Raw genomic sequence first — 20,776 nt, 5'->3', positions numbered from 1 at the left:
TACAAAAAGGGGGCCTATTCCTTCGGAGGGTTTAAGATTCAAAATCGGCTCTACTTATGAAACGAAATTTCAATTTTATTGCTCTTTCTTTAGAAAGGAACTCATGCGAGCCCCATTATGTGTTTTTAAGTTGGCATGTCACTCCAGCCTATTACAGGCATTCCGTGCAGGGAAAAGTGGGGTGACGAATTTTCCTCTCCACAGCCCCGCATCTTTTGCTCTAACTTGCTTCTTCACACACCAATGCTGACAAAAAGCATTACACGTCATATTTCCTTCCCCCCCCCACTTCCTGCGACCTATGTCATTCAGTATTTTGACTTTATTTAGGCATCAACGAGTGTGCAACAGATACCCAAAACTGCAGCAATGAAAACGTCGTTTGCCAAAATACCAAGGGATCATTCAGGTGCATTTGTAAACGTGGATTCACCGGGGATATACATAATTGCATAGGTGAAGAACATGCCATCGCATCTAAGAAACAAAAGTTTCCCCCTACACAACTGTATTAACAAGCGGTAGAATTGGTTTTACATTGTACATTAGCCCCTCGTTCCCCTCCCCTCCTTTCTAGAGACAACAACGATCATGGACACGATCCATTGATTATATTTAGGGCATGGACAACTGTGTTCTAATTTCTCACAACTGTAGCGATAATGCCAATTGTATAAATACCAAGGGATCTTACATGAACAGCTACATTTGTAATGATCCTGGATTCTGATAGGATGGATATGAATGCAAAGGTATAATCCTGCAGAGCATGATCTTTTCGATCCAATAAACTTTCATGGATAACATGGCAACAAGAAAAACAAGAATAGATTGGAATGAAAAGGTGGTACGTTTTGAGCCCGGTAAAGACATAGAGAAAGATGTTTTTTGTCTCGTTACGAGCGTGGGACAACGAAAAAATTGCGAGCCCGCCTGGGGAATCAAACCTCAGATCACTGAGCCACAGAGACTCTGTGGTGAGCGGAGTCCATATATGACACGCGTCCTGCATACTGCTAGGATTGGTCGGGTTCATTTTTTTGCGCTTTATGTCCTGAGACGAACTCAAGATCCATTTAAACGAACAAAACGGGGCTAACGTCCGGGCATATTGACCAAACAAGCTTGGGCAATAAAGGATTTATCGTATGGTAAAAATGTTTCGCTTTATCAGAATCAAGAATGAATTGTCTTTCTTAAGAGTCAGGAATGGAAACCAATTGTTCTTGTAGCACGATAAACCCACAAAAGTCTTTTGTGTCTTCTTTGTTTTGACTGTCTCCTCCCGCTTTTTGCGTCTTCATGGCCGAAAAAATTAAAAAACACCAACTCAGTAACTTTGATTCACGCATTGGTATCACAATGGGCAAGAGGCCCATCTTGCCCGCTTTAATCGATATTATTAGGAGCCCAGGTCATTTTCATCAAGACCTATTTCGGTGGAAAAGTAAAGCAATGGACTTGAACTCTCGTATCCGTATTCATCACACGCCTCAAATGAGAAATTGCATAACACTTTACATCACTACCCTCGTACCACATTAATTCTTTAGTATTTGGTCATAGTTCTGTCGATTCTATTTCAGACATCAACGAGTGTGTTATGAATACCGACAGCTGTAGTGATAAAAATGCTACTTGTGAAAATACCAAAGGATCGTTCAAGTGCATTTGTAATCCTGGATTCAGCGGGGATATCGACAATTGTACAGGTAATAAATATTGTTCAGAGCATGATGCATAGTCTAAATTAACCTATGGTAGAAACATGCGTTTTATAATACTAATTATGAGGAAATTCGAGTATCATATTTAGGATAATTTAGCTTTTCTCCCGTCAGAACTGGATTAACAAACAGCAGACTTGGTTTTCCATTGCAAATTAGCAACCCCCCCCCCTCCCTTCCCCATCCCCTCCTCCTTTTGATGATAACAACCATGGGTATGGCTCTTTGATTTCAATTCCCTCCTTGTTTGAGATGAAAACAATCATGGGTACGATCCATTGACTTTATTTCAGACATCGACGAGTGTGTTACAAATACCCACAACTGCAGCAAGAACACCAACTGTACAAATACAGAGGGATCTTACAACTGCTCTTGTAATCCTGGATTTAGCGGGGATATGAACAATTGCACAGGTAATGACCATTGTTCAGAGCATGATGCCTAATCCTAACTAACCTATGGTAGGAATTCGCGTTATAAAATCTTAATTTTAAGGTATTTCGAGTATCAGATTTCAACTATTAAGCCTTTCTTCCTGCAGATCTGGATTAACATGCGGCAGTGTGAGTTTTCCCTTGCAAATTAGCAATACCCCTCCCCCACCCACCTCCTTCTTTTGAAGATAACAATCATGACTATGGTTCGTTGATTTCATTTCAGACATCGACGAGTGTGTTAAAAAAACCCACGACTGCAGCAAGAACGCCGACTGTATAAACACCGAGGGATCCTACAACTGCTTTTGTAATCCTGGATACGGAGGGGATGGATATAAATGCCAAGGTATAATACAGCAGAGCATTCCATAACATGATTTAAGATAAGTACATTTTATGTCTTCCTCGTTGGGGTCAGAATAAGTCTGATCCTCCCTCCATTGGTAAGGTAAAGTCTGTTTACAAGCCAAATGGCCCATTAGACCTGCACTTGGCTCCAATTTCCGTAGCATGAAGCGACCATGAGTACTACTATCTCCCCATGGATAGGATGCAGGGCTACTCCCCAGCCTTGAATTCGCCGGTACCCATTTAAACACCTGGGTGAAGAAAGGCACCATGAGAGTCAGATTCGAGCGCACCAACCATGAGTCCACCACACCTCTCACACTAGAAGTGAGGTTAAAGTTTATTTTCCTTACATCACCTTGTGGTTTTTTTCTTTTTTTTTTTTATCGGAAGCCCCAATACTGATGCCCTCCTCTTTGTAATTCTTTAGTACTGTAAATGAAAAGGACTGCTGATTTAATTTCAGACATTGACGAGTGTTCTCAAAACAGCCACAACTGCAGCAATATAACTGCCACTTGTAATAATACCAAAGGGTCGTTCAAGTGTATTTGTAAACCAGGATTCAGTGGTGACGGATACAGCTGCACAAGTACTGAATAGTATTCAGAACATGATGCTGTGTCGTATCAGAGCGAACCTTTTAAAAAAACCTTTACAACTGTCCGAACTGAGGCACCATAAATGGTAACCTGATATGATTCAGAAGATGATGCTCCGGTAGATAATTCCTTAGTGGACGACTGAATGCTTTTGATCAACGCAGAAAACCATAAAAACTCTGAAACTCCATGCACAGCTTTAAAAGGGTTTAAAAGGCTTTATTCAGTCTTCGTGTACTTTTGGGATAAAATTAATCGGAGCGAGGACTCACCTATCTCACTCGTCTGTTTATGGAACTAAGACGAGCCTTAGCTGCACCTAGGAAATTATTAAAAGGAGCAACCTTCCTATGGCTTTTGTAGCGATATCCTACACTTCCCCATCGTTATATTTTATTACGGTATTGGATACCAACTGTTGACTTTATTTTAGACATTGACGAGTGTGCCGAAAATATCCACAATTGTAGCAAGAGCAACGCCACTTGTACTAATAGCAAGGGATCGTTTAATTGCTCTTGCAACACTGGTTTGAGAGGGGATGGATACAACTGCTCAGGTATTTCATACTATTCAAAAATCGATATTTTGCGTGTAAAACGTACAGATCTACATCTGAGAATTACAATGTATATTTTGGACTTAAAAGCCTTACTCGCGATGTCTATCATCCGAAGTCGCGTTCAAAATCATAATCAATGTTCACAATTACCATCAAAGTTTGCAAAATTTTTTAAGCATAAAACGCTTTAAAGTCTCCTTTCCTCCTTGCGCCCCACCCCTCCTACCAGCGCTGCAGCCGAGTTATCATTATTATAGTTATGGGTATTATTATTATTTTAATTATGGTATATTATTATTATTATTATAATTATGGTCTGTTGATTCTATTTAAGACATCGACGAATGTGCCGAAAATATCCACAATTGTAGCAAGAGCAACGCCACCTGTACCAACAGCAAGGGATCATTCAACTGTTCTTGTAATCCTGGTTTCAAAGGGGATGGATACAACTGCACAGGTATGTCATATTCTTCAGAGTGCGAGTACGTGAATCTATCAACCTCCCTACATAAAAGCTATAACCTTGATGGAGATGTGATATTGTGGTATCTATGAAATGAAGGCAAGCTCTATTTTGTATGTTTTGTTTTTTTTTTGTTTTGTTTTTTTTCCTTTTTGTTTTTCTAACTATTTTTCACTATTTCTGTATTGTTATTTTTCTTAGTATTATATATTACTATTATCATCATTATTATTATCATTATTATCATTATCATTATAATTATCGTTGCCATTTGCTAGATTTTTAGAACGTAATTAAACTTACCAACCTCCCTACATAAAAACCAAATAATTTGACGGAGATGTGATATTGTGGTTTCAAGGAAAAGAGGGCGAGCCTAATTTCTTTTTCGGTTTTTTGTTTTTGTTTTTGTTTTTGTTTTTAACTCTTTCTCTATTTTTATTACTATTTAAGCAATTATTATATTTGCTTTAGCTATATATGCAAGTTTAAAATCAATGCATATTTTAGGATTATTGTGAGGCAGTATTTGAATTAAAGCCGAGTTTTTTTCTTTATATTCATTATTATAATTACTATTGTCATTGTTATTGTAAATAGTATTGTTATTGGTTTGTCATTTCTTTTGACAGTCTGCTGATTTCATTTTAGACATCAACGAGTGTGTTGAAAACCACAATTGTAGCGAGAACGCCAACTGCACAAACACCGAGGGATCTTACAATTGCTCCTGCAATCCTGGATTCAGCGGGGATGGACATGGATGCGAAGGTAAAACCCTGCAGAATACGATCTTATCAAACGATACAATCCATTGGTATTCCTACTCCCTAGGAATACCCCGGACTAGTATATTGCTTTTCGATTGCTAACTAATATACTGAGTTCCTGAGATGCCGTGACTTAGGAAAAGTACAATTTATGGCTTTCTCAGAGAGAGTTTGAGCCAGCCTCCATTTGGAGTGACGTTAGGTCTCTTATCTTAACAGCAACCTGTGGTTTTCAGATTGGAAACCAAGTTTCAGCCCCTTTCCATTATTATTCTTTATCAGCATGATTGATACGGACTGCTGATTTCATTTTAGACATTGACGAGTGTTCTCGAAACAGCCACAACTGCAGCGATATAACTGCCACTTGTAACAATACAAGGGGGTCATTTAAGTGCATTTGTAAAAAAAAGGATTCAGTTGTGAGAGACACAACTGCACAGGTACCAAATATTATTCAGAACATGATGCTTTGTCATATCAGCGCGAAAAACCTATAGAGCTGGTCCTGACAAGGCGACCGTAAATAGGAATCTGATATTATCTGGAATATTATGCTCTTTTATTACATCGCTTCCAGCGCCCGTGGGTAAGATGAAGAGAATTCTGTGTTCTGATTGACCTCCCGAGCGGACAAAATGGGCCCATCTTGCTCGCTCGGGACTGCCTGCATCGATCACGCGTAAGAAGAAACTTGAATTACAACTTAATTCTTAATTCTTGGACAATGTCGGCAATGGAAACGCAAAAAGCGGCAGAAGACTGTTAAAACAAAGATAATGGAAATGACTTTCGTGGCTTTGTTGTGCTACAAACACAGTTGGCTTTCTTTCCTGGCTATTGTTATTATTATTGGTAATGTAACTGTTATTATTATTATTATAATTATGTAGTTTAGGTTAGTGATATTTTTCCTTAAAAGGAGAATTGTAACTTGCGAGGTTTTTTTTTATTTTTTATACACTTTCATGTTAGATTCATGTTATTATCATTATTATGCCGCAAACACGTTTGGTTTAAAGCATCGTTGGATGTACTTCCTAAGAACTCTCCATGATGTCCAAGATCTTCTAGAGCCACTTGAAGAGGCTATTTCCCAGGTCCTTATACCAGCAATCGTAGGGCGCAAGTGTAGCAAACTGGATAGAGACGTTCTAGCACTTCCCGTGCGCCTAGGCGGCCTGAGCTTGAGCAACCCATGTCACGGGGCGGCACATGAACATGCCTCATCTATTCAGGTGACATCTTCTCTTGTCGAACATATCATGGCTCAAACTCATCAACTACCTGACGAGTCCCTCATCGCGTCAGGGCGTCAGGCTGTCAAACATAGAAAAGCTGAAGAACTTTCAGAGATTGCAGATAATCTAAAACAATTTGTTTCACGGAAGACCAAGCGAGCTCTAGAACTAGCGCAAGAAAAAGGCTCCTCTGTATGGCTCACAGCTCTTCCCCTTCAAGAACATGGTTTCAGCCTCAGCAAGAGAGAGTTTCGTGATACTGTTAAATTACGCTATGATTGGCCGTTCGATGACATTCCATCAGTGTGCGTGTGGGGAAAACTTCACAGTAGACCACGCAATGAGTGCAAACGAGGGGGCTTTGTTATCCAACGGCATAATGAGTTGAGAGACCTCGAGGCCGACCTTTTGAGTATAGTGTGTACCGATGTCGAGGTCGAGCCAGTGGTCCAAGACGTCACTGAAGAACAACTCAGCAGAGGGTCTAATAGAGCACAAGACGCAAGATTGGACGTTCGGGCGCGTGGCTTCTGGGATCCTCAGAGCTCGGCATTCTTCGATGTGAGGGTTTGCCACCCTAATGCCGAGTCTTACAAGGACCGGGAACCGCAGCAGACTTATCGCATCCATAAAAACGACAAGAAGCGGCGGTACTCAAGGAGAGTGTTAGATGTTGAGCATGGCTCGTTTACGCCGCTTGTATTTACAACTACGTGAGGGATGGGGATGGAATGCATAAGATACCACAGCCGATTGGCCGAACTGATAGCCGCCAAGAAAGGGGAACGATACTAGCAAACAATTTCCTGTATCCGAGCAAAGACATCCTTTGCCCTCCTTCGGTCGACCTTAGTTTGCCTTCGAGGATCGCGGGTGAAGCTACGCGCTGCTTATGACTATAATAATTGTGACTTTGAAATCGCAGCTGCCGAGGGAGCCATTGACACTGTTGAATGATTTTTGGCAGCCTTGTATATAGGGTTCTAGATTTGCCATTCACCTTTCTCTTTTCTGTATAGTTTTATATATGCTTTTACTTATCGGATTATTAGACTTTGAATCTGTTCAGATTTGACTCCGTTATCTATAGCTTTCCAAACAATTTGACAAAAAAAAAAAAGTAGATGTGAGCCGAAAGTGAGTTATTTTGGATGGTTTTTTACGCTGTTAACATTTTGTATTGTAGAGGATTTTACGGAAATTATTGCTAAATAAAGATTATTATTATTATAGTTATCATTATTATTATTATTATCATTATCATTATTATCATTGTTATTATTTTATTATCAACATCGTCATTATCATCATGTTTAACTATGATAATAGTTTGTAATTATTTTACCAGTAAAACCTTATTTTGCTTTAGCTATGCAAGTTTAAAACGACTGCAAATCTTGGGATTACGGTGAGGTAGTATTTGAGGTTTAACAGAGGTTTTTTTCATTATTATTACTATTATTATCGTTATTATAACTAACTTAACATCTAATCAGCTATACAATAACGTTTGAGTAGTTGTCTTAACTTAGTCTGAGCGATGTTTTGAAAACCGACCAACATAGGGGAGTTTATAATAGTGCGAAGAAGGTTTGCCGAGGTTAGAAGCGCTCTGCCCAGTAGAAGGATATATGTTTCTTAGCTAGATACCTGTAAATGATCTAGTCTATGACCCAAGATGGAAAACTATTTTTATGTAGCAAGAAACTAGGAATGGAATAGGAATAGAATTTTAACGAATGCATAATAATAATAATAAAGTTTTAGTATTGCATTAAAACAGTATTATCATTATTATTAGTATTTTCTTCACTATTATGAGGAGTAAGTTTTACAACTTGTACATGTTGCCTGAATATCAAAACACTTTCGCTGCTTTTTCATTTCTTTTAACAGTCTGCTGATCTCATTTCAGACATTAATGAATGTGTTCAAAACCACGGTTGCAGCGAGAATGCCAACTGTACAAATACCGAAGGATCTTACAACTGCTCTTGTAATCCTGGATTCAGCGGGGATGGACATAAATGTGAAGGTAAAATGCTGCAGACCACAATCTTATTAAACAGATACAATCCATCGGTATTCCTTTCTCCTTAAGAACGCCTCTGAACAGGACAGAGCTGAATAACGTACACACATGCAGATTCATTGAGCTAGTATATATCTCTCTATTTTATTTGTCTAGGAAGTGACTGGGGGCCATTGAAAGATTCCAATGGGCAAAGTTTTGCCACAAGAGATCAAGTCAGCAATGGCCATACAGGGCATATGTGTGTGGAGAAATGTGGGATTGGATGGTGGTACAATAGTACTCTATGCCACTGCCCTCTAGGAAATCCAATTTCAGCTGCAAAAAGTGGAATGATGATCAGACCAACCAACTTCTCCCCCACCCCAGAAACTACACCCCGCCCGAGTGGGTAGAATTAGGGGCTTCCTCTGATATCCTTTCCGATGCATTGAGTAGAAGGCCATGTCAGTTAGAGCAATCGGGTTTTCTGCCGCTGTCATCCTGTTCCTTTGAAATCGGCTGTCGGCGTTCTTTCATCAAACACACGCCTTGAGTAGTCTGTTCTCTAATTGTCATGTGAAACAAAACCTGTGTGTTTTTATAAGCTACAATTTGATAGGATTTCATTAAAAGAAAGATATTCTTTTTGGTGTCGCCCTGGTCAGAAATGTCTCAATTGGATGCCGATCTTGGTGGAAGAACTTAGATCGCTCTCTGTCGGCTTTAACATAGCACACAGAGATTTATAAAGTTGGTAGCTTTTCGAAGGAACTGTGGTGCTGCGTCGGTGGGGGCTATTATAAAATAATCTGGTTTTATCAACTGAGTTAATAGTGTGAATCATCTACCGTAAAAAAAGTTTCTTAAGTCAACTTTTCGGGCGTTAGCCCTTTGTTAGAAAATTTTCAGTTCTTAGCGCTGACGATTAACGAACGTTCGAAACGACAGCTCTATCATTTTTTTGCGTTTCTGATAGTAACCAGTTCACAATATCTAGACTATTTATAAAACGAATTTATCAGATATAGAGATGTGTTGTTGTTTTTGTTATTTTTTTTTTAAATTTGGTATAGAAACACCGATGAAATACCGGGTAAGCTTTCAGATAAAAATGGAAATGATACTTTTTTGTTAATAAATTATTCGCGCCTTTTGCACAATTTCTGAATGGCAGACGATTTAACCGGATCTAATTATTTACCATGTAGTGGAAGAGAATCCTATGTCCAGATTTACAGATATGCCGGACGATACCACTGACATTCTTGCGAAGAAAAAGGCTATTTATGACTTCAACTTTGTTAATATATAACTTTTTGCAAGGTACAAAAAGGAGAGAAGCAATGAAAGAAAATCCCACCAGAGAGCTGATTGGTATTTCATTGACGTTCATAAAGTAAATAGACTATTACGTGATGGCCGTGTAAATTTGAAAAATGCCTTGTGTTGGCCATTGACACAGATTTGACTGAGTCATTATTAATTTTTTATTACACGACTCGGGCAGTCAGAGGGCCAATAGATAAAATCAACCAATCAAAATGCTCTATTGCCGGTCCAATATTCTCTAAGTATTGGACCGGGCACTGTCCCGAATGGTCCCGAATGATACCGCACTTGTGTCCCTTTGAACTTCAGTCGTATAATAAATCTCTTATTAACCAAGCTTGCTCGGGACCGTACTGGAAGAATATCGGCCCTCGGTCTTTTTCGTACGGACCTCGCTGCGCTCGGTCCGTACTGTCAAGACCTCGGGCCGATATTCTCCCAGTATCGCCTTCGCGCTCGGTTAATAAGATATATGTAATATATCACTGTTTTAGGTGTAATTGAAGTTTTCTTGTCGTCAATTCCATTCATCAGTAACTTTACGGATAAAGGTGGATCAAAATCTGTTTGTTCCTCTTAGAACAGTAATTTCTGAATGGATCAATATTTTCACACTTTAAGGTATCAGAATGATGGTGGCTTCGAAACTCTAGTAATTTCATACTTAATCTTGCATAAAATGAAATACTTATAGGACAATTACTAAGTAATAAGCTTCTTTTTTTAACAAATGGTAAACACCACAGCGTACATTATTGAGTTGTGGATGCACCCGGGAGGTTGCTAAGCACGAAAGAAGCGTGAGAGTCGCACGAGGCGATAGCCGAGAGCGACTCTAGCTTTTTGAGTGCTTAGGAAACCTCCTAAGTGCGTCCATAACTCAATAGTGTATGCTGTGGTGTTTACCATTTGTTTTATAACATAACATTGATACATTTTACCTAAAGAGTTCCCTTTTAGTGAACTAATCTTACGTGACCAGAAAAAAGAAGCGCGCGCGGAAAAATAGTCTTTGCATTTGCTCACGTCAGCAGTGTACACCCATGGGCAAATGGGGGACGCTAATTTGACCAATCAGAGCGCGCGCTTTACTTTGGTTTTGTTATAATTTATTTTGACTGTGGGTACATGAAGTTGAAATTTAGTTTTTCTCTAAGATGTTCAAGACACTGTTTCTTTGCAGTCACCTTAAATATTAAAACGATAGCAACTTTTGCAGAAAAAAATTTGCTAGGTACTACATAGAGAAAGTTCAGAGAGTATGATACATTGAAGAATTAGTGTGTGAAAACGATGAAACTGTTTGAAGCCACCATTAAGTTAATATTGTTGGGCCGAAATAGTTTTACAAGGGCCGTTTGTTCCATTCGGATATTGATAAATTGTTATTCGTGTTAGGTAATACACAAGAAAAGTGAAGAAAGTAGGATCCATTAAAGAATTGGTATTAGAAAATAGCGAGACTATTAGAAGGGTAACCGTTGTCACGGCATAATGGCCGTTTTGCATTGAAACAATGCAATGTATTAATGTTCTAACAATGAAATGTATTAATGTTCTATTAATGTTCTTGATAGCATGCTATCTTTCAAGGATCACATTACTAAACAGCTTCAAAAGGTGTACGCTAAAAGTGGCGCACTTAGGAGAATCAGGCGTTTTGTCCCTGGCAATGTTATGTTAAGGCTCTATAAAACTTTCATTCTCCCTCATTTTGAATACTGTTTCCCCCTCTTTCTTGGATTGGGGAAAGTGCAAGCGAATCGGCTAGAAGATGCCAACTATTATATTCTTAGATCACTGCTAGGTTATCGCAAGTCTACCCTTTATGATGAATTGCTGCGAATCTTGAATAAGGAAACGTTAGACCAGAGAAGGAAACAACAACCCCTTATTCTGTTATATAAATGTTTGCATAACGACGGTCCCAAATATATCAGAGATTTTTTTAGTTTTAGGGAAACTATGTACAATCTAAGAGGAACCAGCATTAATTTGTACGCACCTAAATTTCATTTAAATTTTACTGTACCAACTTAAATTTTAATATTAATTGTTAGTTATTTCTATTTCTAATCAATTAGGTCTTGACAGTATGTATTAGGGTTTTTAGATTCTTAATCTTAGAGACACGTACGTACTTTGAACGAGCCATATGAGCTCCTTGACGCTACGTGGGTTAATAAAGTATTGATTGATTCTAAACTAGATTAAGCACAATTCATCCCGAAATAAACTTTTTATGTCAAATACAATTTCTTACATATGATGCACGATCCTCGCAGTAGATTAGCGCTATTTAAGCAATAGCGAAAATCAGACCTGAAAAAATCAGGCCTGTACGGGATTCGAACCACTGACCTCTGCGATACTAGTGCAGCGCTCTACCAATTGAGCTAACAAGCCAACTGGGAGCAGGCCGTTAAGTTGACTCGTAATAAACCCGTGAAAGTGATAAACGAGATACAATGAAATATATGAAGTTCATAATAATAATAATAATATATGAACTTCATATATATATAATATAATATATATTTCATATATATACAATGAAATTTATGAACTTCATATATTTCACTGTATCTCATACAATTTCTTGTAGATTTATTCACTTCTCTACAAATAGATATTAAAGGGACCACGCGGCAAAATAGCTACTTACGAGAGGTCACCTTACTTATTACTCGAACCGGCATATTTCTATCCAATGCTTAAAAACTTATTGCTCTATAGTTCGCCTTACATGTCTAAAAACGTGTACACGGAGTGGTCTGCAGTCTACGAGGAATCCGTTGCACGTTGTACAACAAAACCTGCATAGGCCAGGAGGCTAGATTTGTTTTCTAAAGTTCGTAATAGCTTTCACTTTTGCTCTCCACAATTAGGCTGAACTGCATTCTTAGACCAAGGTCTTTCAGTCATAAAAGATGAGATTTAAATGAGGAGGAGGGCGTGGTGGGTGGGGACGCTAAAAAAGTTCCTCGTAATAGGCTCATGGGGATATACCCTGGATGGGGTCACAAGTGGATTAACCAATAAATTGAGTTACATATTGATACCTTTAAAAAAAAATGCTAATTTAATGTGACTTGAGAGGACTACCAAGAAAGTCACATTAACTAGTGGCCCTGTCTATCAGTTTGACATCGATGTAAATGTAAATTACGGTATCGCCACTTTGGATTAGGCAGACAAGAATTTTGCAGGACGACGCTAAGTGTAAAACAGGTATTTGAACCAATTTTATACATCATTTCAACCACCAATCATGTTCCCTGTCGCTTCTTATGAGCAAATAGGAACTTAAAGTTTGCGAGTACCTCGTTCCGTAAATGTTATCGTGGGAAAAAGTGGTACCGGCATCTTGTCCAAATTATAGTATAAAAGATAGCTATACATGAGCGAACTGCATGAAGGATATAGCTATTATTAGTTCACCCTCAGTCTGGTTCAAAGCCTAAAAAAGGTTTTAAGTAAATTTTTATTAACGCAAATAGTAACTTATATACTTCGCAGCACTTCGTTTGCGTATCGATGATCGAGATAGACTAAAATTAATTCGCTTAGACATGCATCCGAGTCAGGCATATACCTAAGATGAAAGGGGAGGACGATCCTCAAAGAAGTCATGTACATTGAGGCTTTAACAAAGATTCAAAGTAATAAGTAAAGAGGTGAGTTTTAACGTGAGACGGTCTAAGCACAGGTTATGGAAACAGAGGGTAAGACCACTCAATTACTAGTATTTGTTGACATTAGTGTAATAGAACGTGACAAGGCACTCAATATTTTGGTACAGTACATTTATATCAAGTTACTATACTGCACTGCGTTTGGTCCCTTTCAATTAAATGACCATATATAGTGAAGTATCATTTACAATCTTGCATCAGTAATAATCATTTCCTCTTTTGCCCAATTACTTTATTTACCTTATTTTACTTTATTTATCTACGTATTTACAAGAAGTTTTTGATATTTCATCTTAGGAGATGAGGAATATTACAGAATAGCTTTTATGTGCGATGATGTCATTTGTTGAAAAATGACGGTCCAAGCCTACTTTGCATTAAAATGTTCAGGAAATTTTACCCCGTCTCATTGGTTTCATGTGGGCTTGGGGTAAGACTGAGCATTCTGACGTAAACGTTCAGAGACCCCATTGCCAATTAATTTCTTATCATAATTTGCACAGCTTATCTAATTGCTTGTTATTGTAACATTTAAGGAATGCTTAATAAGTATTTCCTTGAATAAGTGTAAACGTGAATAACAGGCCTGCACAACTTAAGCCGAGAGGGCATAAAAGCTGATCCTGCTTGTAGAGCTACAGAAGAAACTTGACACAAAAGGGCACGAAGGAATACAAAAATATGTATCTAACTACCCCATCGCAGAAGCACTGCGATGTTTTCATTAGGACTTCAGTGACTCTATGTCTCTTACTAAGTAACCTAATTAAATCAGCTACGGCGGCGACCAGTTGACTAAACTGCATTTCAGCAAAATTTTTCCACACGATGCTAATTAAATGCGGAACTTGAATGCACCTTAGCATTTTACTTTTAGCACGAAAACATGGTTTTGCTGTCAGAGCTACACAAACCAAAATAATGGTAAGGAAATTACTCCTCTAATAAGCTGTAAAATCCTTGTTACAAGGTCTTAATGAAACCATAGCAATTCAAGTCAAGTTTTAGACTTTGGCCGCAGACCTCCAATTAACAGGGGTTCAAGACATCTTTTAACACCACGCTCCAAGGGACGCATGGGAACGTTCGGGTTCAATTCTCTTATTTACCAAACCATTTATCTTATGTGGAAAGAGATAAAGATGTTGTTTCCTTTTAGTTTAATAATCCTTTATACGACGAGTTCGCTGATTTCTCAACCAAAATAAAATTTTACTATGTCTCAGGAAACTGTACAAGGTGTTAGATGATTGTGGTTATGCGACAAAGTTTGAGCTACGACGTATGAGTACTTTTTGACTGAATGTCGAGAAATCAAATCCAAAAGCAAACTTGTTACCAGGGTTATCTGGTAAGAGAGAGTATCCTAAGAACGAAGGTGATCACGAGAAAACCATTGACAACCAATGAGGATCAAACAGTGAGTAGAGAATCGTAAGAACTAATCTCAGCTCTGGACCACTTTCGACTTACTGAATGGAAAATTCCTACACACAAATGAACGTAGAGTGAAATTACAGGCCAGCTGGTGAATTCCTATCGTGAACTGAATTCCTTAAACGAATATTATGGAGCCATTATTTTGACGCGGACTGTGTTGGCGTTATCCATCCGATTTTGAATTTTTAAGAGTCTGTTTCCGACTTTACTCCACATGTAAAGCAAGGGCCTGCCCCATGAGTCGGTCTGTCATTGGAGCGTTTTCTTTCATTGCCTTTCTCTCTGTCAATATGCTCCTGAAAGAAGACACGCCTTTTCGTTAAGGGTTAATCTTGCAGGGTTTTATTAAGAAAAGTCGTATTTTTGGAATTTTCGGATGTTCCGTGACCATGAATGCATCAACACAAGGGACCGATAACAACAAAAAAGCTGTTTCTTGAGTACACAAGTGAGAAGGTGGACCTTTGACCACGTTAACAAAAGGTCCCAAACATATACTGTGGCTGCCCTCTGCGTTCTCGGACGTTCTTCTTTTATTTTGGATGATAGGCGATTACGCTTCAAAATGTATGCGTTCTCAATCGCAAATCCAGTAATGAGAGCTGTTTGGAGCAAAACAAAACCGCTAGCGTGCGTAAAAAAATTTTTGTCGGAATTGTTTAAGATGATAAAGTACACTTTAGAAAATGCATTAGCAAGGTCAGGAACTGAGACACAAATGGTACCCCACCCTATCCCCCCCGTGACCCCGTGCCATAAATTCCCCCGTCTTTCTGACTTGATTATAGATATGTAAAAATCACTCTCAGCTTGAGCCAAAGAAATTGAACTGGGAGCTGGGTAGTGTTCGTCTGAATGGCCACACTTAATCTCTGAATCGTGTTCAAAGAGTTGATTTTAGCCCAAGGGTCTCAACAATAACGAAAAGTTTGACGTTTGTGTCAACAGAAATCATCTCACTTTGCTGAAGACTCAGCCCAGGTGTCGCTTAATAGTATTCAGTTCAATTCCGTTATGGGTTATATTTCACGCATTAGATCTAAATTAAAGAAGTGATAACTTTTGAATATCACGCCTGCGTGTCGACCTTATTCTAACTGGTTCCAATGGCAGGGCTCTACACTGACGGTAGCTCACTAGCCACAGACTAGTAGAAATTTAGTTTTGGCAAGTGGTTTTCAATTTCCACAGACCAGTTGAGCTAGAAAACGAACTGAAATTGTTGCAACACTCTAAGTTGTCACTAGCCACTTGGCTAGTGTCGAGCCTTGGGTGGGGTGTTTTACAATTCAAAAGCCTTGACTCAAACAGGTTTGGGGGAGAATAACAGGTTACCAGAATATCTTACCATAACTTGAATCTTTGTGACCAAATTCTTCAGAAAAAAAAAAAAAACCTATTAACATATGCTAGGATAAACAGATATCTAACTTAGATATGAAGAAGATATAGGTTTATACAAAAGAAACTGCACTTTACCTTGCCAAGTGATGGTGCTCTTTTCGCGATGAATGCAGAGCAGCCTGAACCAGGAATAAGTTGAAGATGTCCCGCTCTGTCAAAGAAAAGAAACCAAAGAGACGTTGCCACAAGTTGCACTAATTAACGACAATGAATTGTAATGAAATACACGAACATGTACGTTACTGACCCCAATGTTGACAACGTCATAACGGAGGGGCTTTAAAATGTCTACAGCTCTGTCAAAGTTTCCCTTTCAAAAAGAAAAGACACAAAATTAAACCTCAAGAATTTCATTGTTCCAGTCATAAGTTCGTTAAGTGTTTAGTGAAGTAAAGTTGGGAGAGCGTAAAAGAGGTGAATATACCTTGTCTGCCTGTTCAAATGCTTCACAGAGGGTCAAATCAACCTCTCTAGATACTTCGCAATTTGTTCCTGAGCCATCCCTGCGAAAAAAAAAACAACAACAACAACAACAAAAAACAAAACCAAAAACAAAAAATAGACATTGCAAGGCTAAGTCATAATAACGATCGAGCTAATGTCTTAGTAGAACATGAGCCATTAATGAAAAAATTAATCGAGATGACAAATAACTTAGGGCTTGATTCCCCCGTTCTAAAGGTCCCTTTCTCCCTTGAAAACGTCTCGTATAGAGACGAAGAATTTCAGGATAATTATATTAGTAGATACGAAAGTCACCTGCTTAAATACGTGAACAAACTTTAACCTAAGGTTAACGAAACGCGCTTCTAGTACGATAGTTCAAGAATATTTCTACTGTTTGAATATATCGCCGCTCTCAGTTAGTTTCTTTTTATGAGACCCTCTCACTGAAAACCAGTCACTTGAAATAACTTTACGACCACGAGCGGGAACAGCCAAATCTCGTTTGCAGATAGTGATAATAAAATTGCCGCTCGCTCCTCGTGGTCTCCTTTTCAGTTCCTGGGAAAGTGCTTGGTCATATGGTCGGTTACAAATAACTATAACTGAAGTCTACGGGTATTTAACATCGAAGGAAGTGTAGTAAGTTAATCAGAATGCCAAAAATCCATCGACGTTTCAGAGATGACTAAACACTCTTTCACTGAATGACAGGTTGTTGATCTGAGCGTTCTTCAACACTTTTTTTCCCATATTACCTCACAAAGTCTCTAAGTGACATCATTAGAGTTAGTGTTGCATCTCCCTTCTTAGCTCCCAGTGCACACATCAACGCATGAACATCATTAAAAACCTGAGTAGAAAAAGTTAATAGCTAAATAAAATATGTAAAACAATCAATTAAACAATAGCTAATGAGAGGTCTGGTTGAGAGCAACGGCTTGTATTTTTCATTGTCCAAGACCAGCCAGGAAAAGAGAGTGATTCTCTCTTGGGTATCGTCAACGAAAACCAAAGTAATCACATCAGCCTATCATAAGGAAAGGAACTATCACTTAGAACCAACGGGGACTCAAAATTAGAACTGCCCGAGGCGCGGGAAAACGCAGGAGTTCCCAGTTTGCCATTGGTTCTAGGTTTGCATCTGATTGGTTGAAAAGGTGTACAGGGTTTTCTAGACCAATCACCCAACAGAGTGAGGCAAAATATAGGTAGTCCCGGATTACTTTTGAAACTCTTGAGAACTGAAACCAACGGTTACTATCAAAATACAGAGGTCGGGCGCTCAAACATATACAAGGAGTTCCAGGAGATGGCCAAAATCTCTTCAGGAGTAACTGACACTGTCATACACATTTCCCACCTCGCATACAAGTAAAAGATTAGAAAAAAGAAAAAAGGCAGAATGCTTGGTAAGACAACTCTTTTCAAACCAGATGTATTGAAAAGTATATTTGGAATAGTTTGAGTGCTATTTGTTACAAGAGTGGAGGTTCCCTTAAACCATTAAGAAATGTCACATCGGAGCTTTCTCAAAAGGGACTGTAATTGGCATTTTGCAAGGTTTGCTGACATTGCAGTAACCACCTGCGACTTTCCCCAACTTGCATATGAAGATGATAATTTATTGTATGCTACACCTCCGCGTAACGTATGGCACGTACCAGAATGTGATTATCTGTGTGTGACTCCCACAAATGAAACAGCTCTCTCTACCAATCATTAACATCAACACCTCAAGGAAAAAAACAAACAAACAACAAAAAACATCGTAAAACAAAATGGATCACGTCGCGCGTTTAATTCAGCCATGCCAATAATTTCAGTATACAATAATTGCATTACAATGACTAATAATGCTTAATTTTTAAGGCTTAATCTCGATTGATTCATAGATTATGTGAATAATACCTTAATCTATCTATTGAATAAATTATTGATTGAATGGTTGAATAATTAGTAGACTGACTGCCAAATGATTAGTAGAACTGATTGTGCCATGAATTGATTTATGAATCATTTGATAGATCAAACGATTGATCGACAAAATAACAAATAATGATATTCCCAACACATCTGCAGGTATGTGTTATCTCATTACCTTCCATCTGAAGTGTGTAGAGCAGTGAGGAAGCATCCACTAAGTCAAGCATGGCACCAGAATGGCAACGTTCCCAACCTTTGACCAAGAAAGAAAAGCTACACAGTTAAAATTAATTCAAATAGTGCCATAACGAGGTCACTGTCATGCATTTACCCTCTAGGTGTACGATACTGTACAAACACACATGAAGTATTTCGCATTTCTAGAGAAAAAAAATATTATTATAATTTTAATCGCCAAGTAATGTGCGAATTAAAAAACAAATTGGCATAAAAATAACCTTAATTTGACATGGTCATGTATGTACGAATAAGATGTGATCGGATGAGAATTAAAAATAACAAAATAAAACACAGGTTATCGATCATGTTTACACTACACCTCCTCGTCATAAATGTCCAATGCGGCTTATGTTCTCCCTAATAAAGAAAAGCTGGCGTTTAATCGTAAACATGGCTAAAAAAAATAAACACAAATGCGAAAACCAAAGCAGCAAACAAACAAACAAACAAACAAACAAACACAAAAACCATAATTATATTAACTTTAAAGAAAGAGATAACAACCTTTTCGATGTGGTATAGCGCCCAGTGCCAGTAATTGTGACAGGCTAGCATAGCTCCCATCTACACAGGGTTATTGAAGGATGAAAGAAAGAAAGGAAGAAATACGAACATCTTTAACTTTTACAAATGAAGAACTGAACATTGGCCATAAGCCCCAACCCTTCCGCTCCCAACTGTTTTCTCTCTAATCATCCCGGTTTCGGGTCTGTGTAATTTCATACGGAATAATGTGGTCCTTTTGTTGTTGTTGTTGTTGTTGTTATTGTTGTTGTTGCTGGGGAAGCTTCAATCGGAGGGCAGAGAGAAGTAAGTGTGTTGAAACGGCTCGATGTCTCTCACAGCATGTGCTGGAATACTAAGGGCGTACTGCATACCACGGGAAAGAAAAAGAACTCCTGCTGGTATTTTGTAGTACCGTTATCTGAGGCTAGGGTTTTCTGACAATTGCCCAAAATCTCAATGGGGCTCAAACTGAAGGCCGTGTCTCGCGGAATTATTGTATGGGTGTGAGCTTATTTTTCTGTAAATCCCCTGAAGGAAAAATTCCTGTAACTTTACTCTTGGTATAAAGAGCCAATACAAGCTGAAAAAAAAAAAAAAAAAAACTTGACTGTTATCTCGGTATGTGAGCCCAAGGCTTCTAAATCTAACTTATTGCGACCCTTCCAATTACTTTCAATCTCCAGATCTAAATGGCAGCAACAGCAGAAAATTTATATATTATGCATAGGACAGCGGTTCTAACGTTAGGTAAAATTCGAAAAATTTATATATCATGCGCAAGACAGCGGTGCTAACGTTACGTACAATTCACCGTATGTAGGCCTTACAGTCCAGTCATTCAAGGTCGTGCTAAGGAATTTAATTCCTTTATCCTAACGTCCTTCCATTTCTATAACATGGGCCTCTGCATGAGTGCTCCAGCAATCTCTTGGATTCAATTCAAGACCCTTCGCAAGATAAAATTACTGCAAGAAAAAAAGAAAAAAAAAAAAAAAAAACACTACCATTGGAATACCATTGTTTGTTTTAGGATGTAACCACTTCCGATGTGGTAATCACTGCAGCGTTTTCACTGCAAAATGGTGAAGTCTGCCTCTTCAAGCAATGAACACAACCACATCATTGAAGTATCATGTGAAGCACAACAAGGAAATGTAGACTGTAAGGCCACTACCCAGCCATGATTCAGAATGAAGATCACGACAGGCTATTCCTAAATTGTTTAAGAAGTTAAATATCACAAAATTGCTATCAACAAAGTTTTAAAGCTAACCTTAAGTGCATGCTTCTGCGCTTCTCTGTAAAATCCCGTTCCTATCAGGCCAAACGCGTACATTCCGTGAGGATATCTGCTGTTGATAGAAAGGTAATTTAATGTTTCCTCAAAAACTGTCAGATTAACACTCAACTCATTGCTGTTTTTCTTTTCTTTTTTTTTTCATACTTTTTTTTTTTAAATAAACGCCCTATTTCTAATAAGTGCCTTTCCTTGAGGTACAATAAGTAAACAAGCGCGGCCTACTCTTGCGAAATGGATCTTGGAATTCCTAGAAATTCCTAGGAATTACTGGGAATAAGAGGTGTGAATTTTCACGGTAATTCGACCGGGAATTCCTAGGAA

The 20,776-nt window shown here is 38.4% G+C and overlaps 3 protein-coding genes across 7 annotated transcripts; 2 read left to right on the top strand and 1 right to left on the bottom strand.

Annotated features, from left to right (window-relative positions):
* Positions 1–14: 14 nt before the first annotated feature.
* LOC148737688 (uncharacterized) lies at positions 15–3,562 on the top strand. Its single transcript, XM_088747406.1, has 5 exons — positions 15–456; positions 1,587–1,712; positions 2,021–2,143; positions 2,391–2,513; positions 2,982–3,562. Exons 2-5 carry the CDS (start codon positions 1,604–1,606, stop codon positions 3,116–3,118), a joined length of 492 nt encoding a protein of 163 aa, XP_088603532.1. The 5' UTR covers positions 15–456; positions 1,587–1,603; the 3' UTR covers positions 3,119–3,562.
* LOC148737687 (uncharacterized) lies at positions 3,307–11,763 on the top strand. The gene is made up of 6 exons (XM_088749331.1): positions 3,307–3,324; positions 3,481–3,676; positions 4,014–4,139; positions 4,797–4,916; positions 8,072–8,191; positions 8,345–11,763. Exons 1-6 carry the CDS (start codon positions 3,307–3,309, stop codon positions 8,581–8,583), a joined length of 819 nt encoding a protein of 272 aa, XP_088605457.1. The 3' UTR covers positions 8,584–11,763.
* A 2,574-nt stretch (positions 11,764–14,337) lies between these two features.
* LOC148737686 (tetratricopeptide repeat protein 38-like) lies at positions 14,338–20,513 on the bottom strand. Of its 5 annotated transcripts, none has more exons than XM_088747412.1 (9): positions 20,429–20,513; positions 18,584–19,212; positions 18,147–18,217; positions 17,241–17,335; positions 16,463–16,541; positions 16,286–16,348; positions 16,114–16,189; positions 15,983–16,009; positions 14,338–14,930 (listed from the first exon to the last, which is right to left on the bottom strand). In XM_088747412.1, exons 4-9 carry the CDS (start codon positions 17,309–17,311, stop codon positions 14,920–14,922), a joined length of 327 nt encoding a protein of 108 aa, XP_088603538.1. In that variant the 5' UTR covers positions 17,312–17,335; positions 18,147–18,217; positions 18,584–19,212; positions 20,429–20,513; the 3' UTR covers positions 14,338–14,919. The 5 variants fall into 5 exon arrangements, 4 of the variants coding, with proteins under 4 accessions (XP_088603538.1, XP_088603539.1, XP_088603540.1 ...); XM_088747413.1 differs by lacking the exon at positions 20,429–20,513 and adding an exon at positions 19,967–20,400; XM_088747414.1 differs by lacking the exon at positions 15,983–16,009.
* Positions 20,514–20,776: the final 263 nt, after the last annotated feature.

The sequence above is a fragment of the Stylophora pistillata genome, chromosome 2, assembly GCF_964205215.1.
Source record: "Stylophora pistillata chromosome 2, jaStyPist1.2, whole genome shotgun sequence".
In the NCBI taxonomy this organism is placed as follows: domain Eukaryota; kingdom Metazoa; phylum Cnidaria; class Anthozoa; order Scleractinia; family Pocilloporidae; genus Stylophora; species Stylophora pistillata.
The sequence above is the reverse complement of the archived record's forward strand: the minus strand, read 5'-3'. Positions and strand labels throughout refer to the sequence as shown.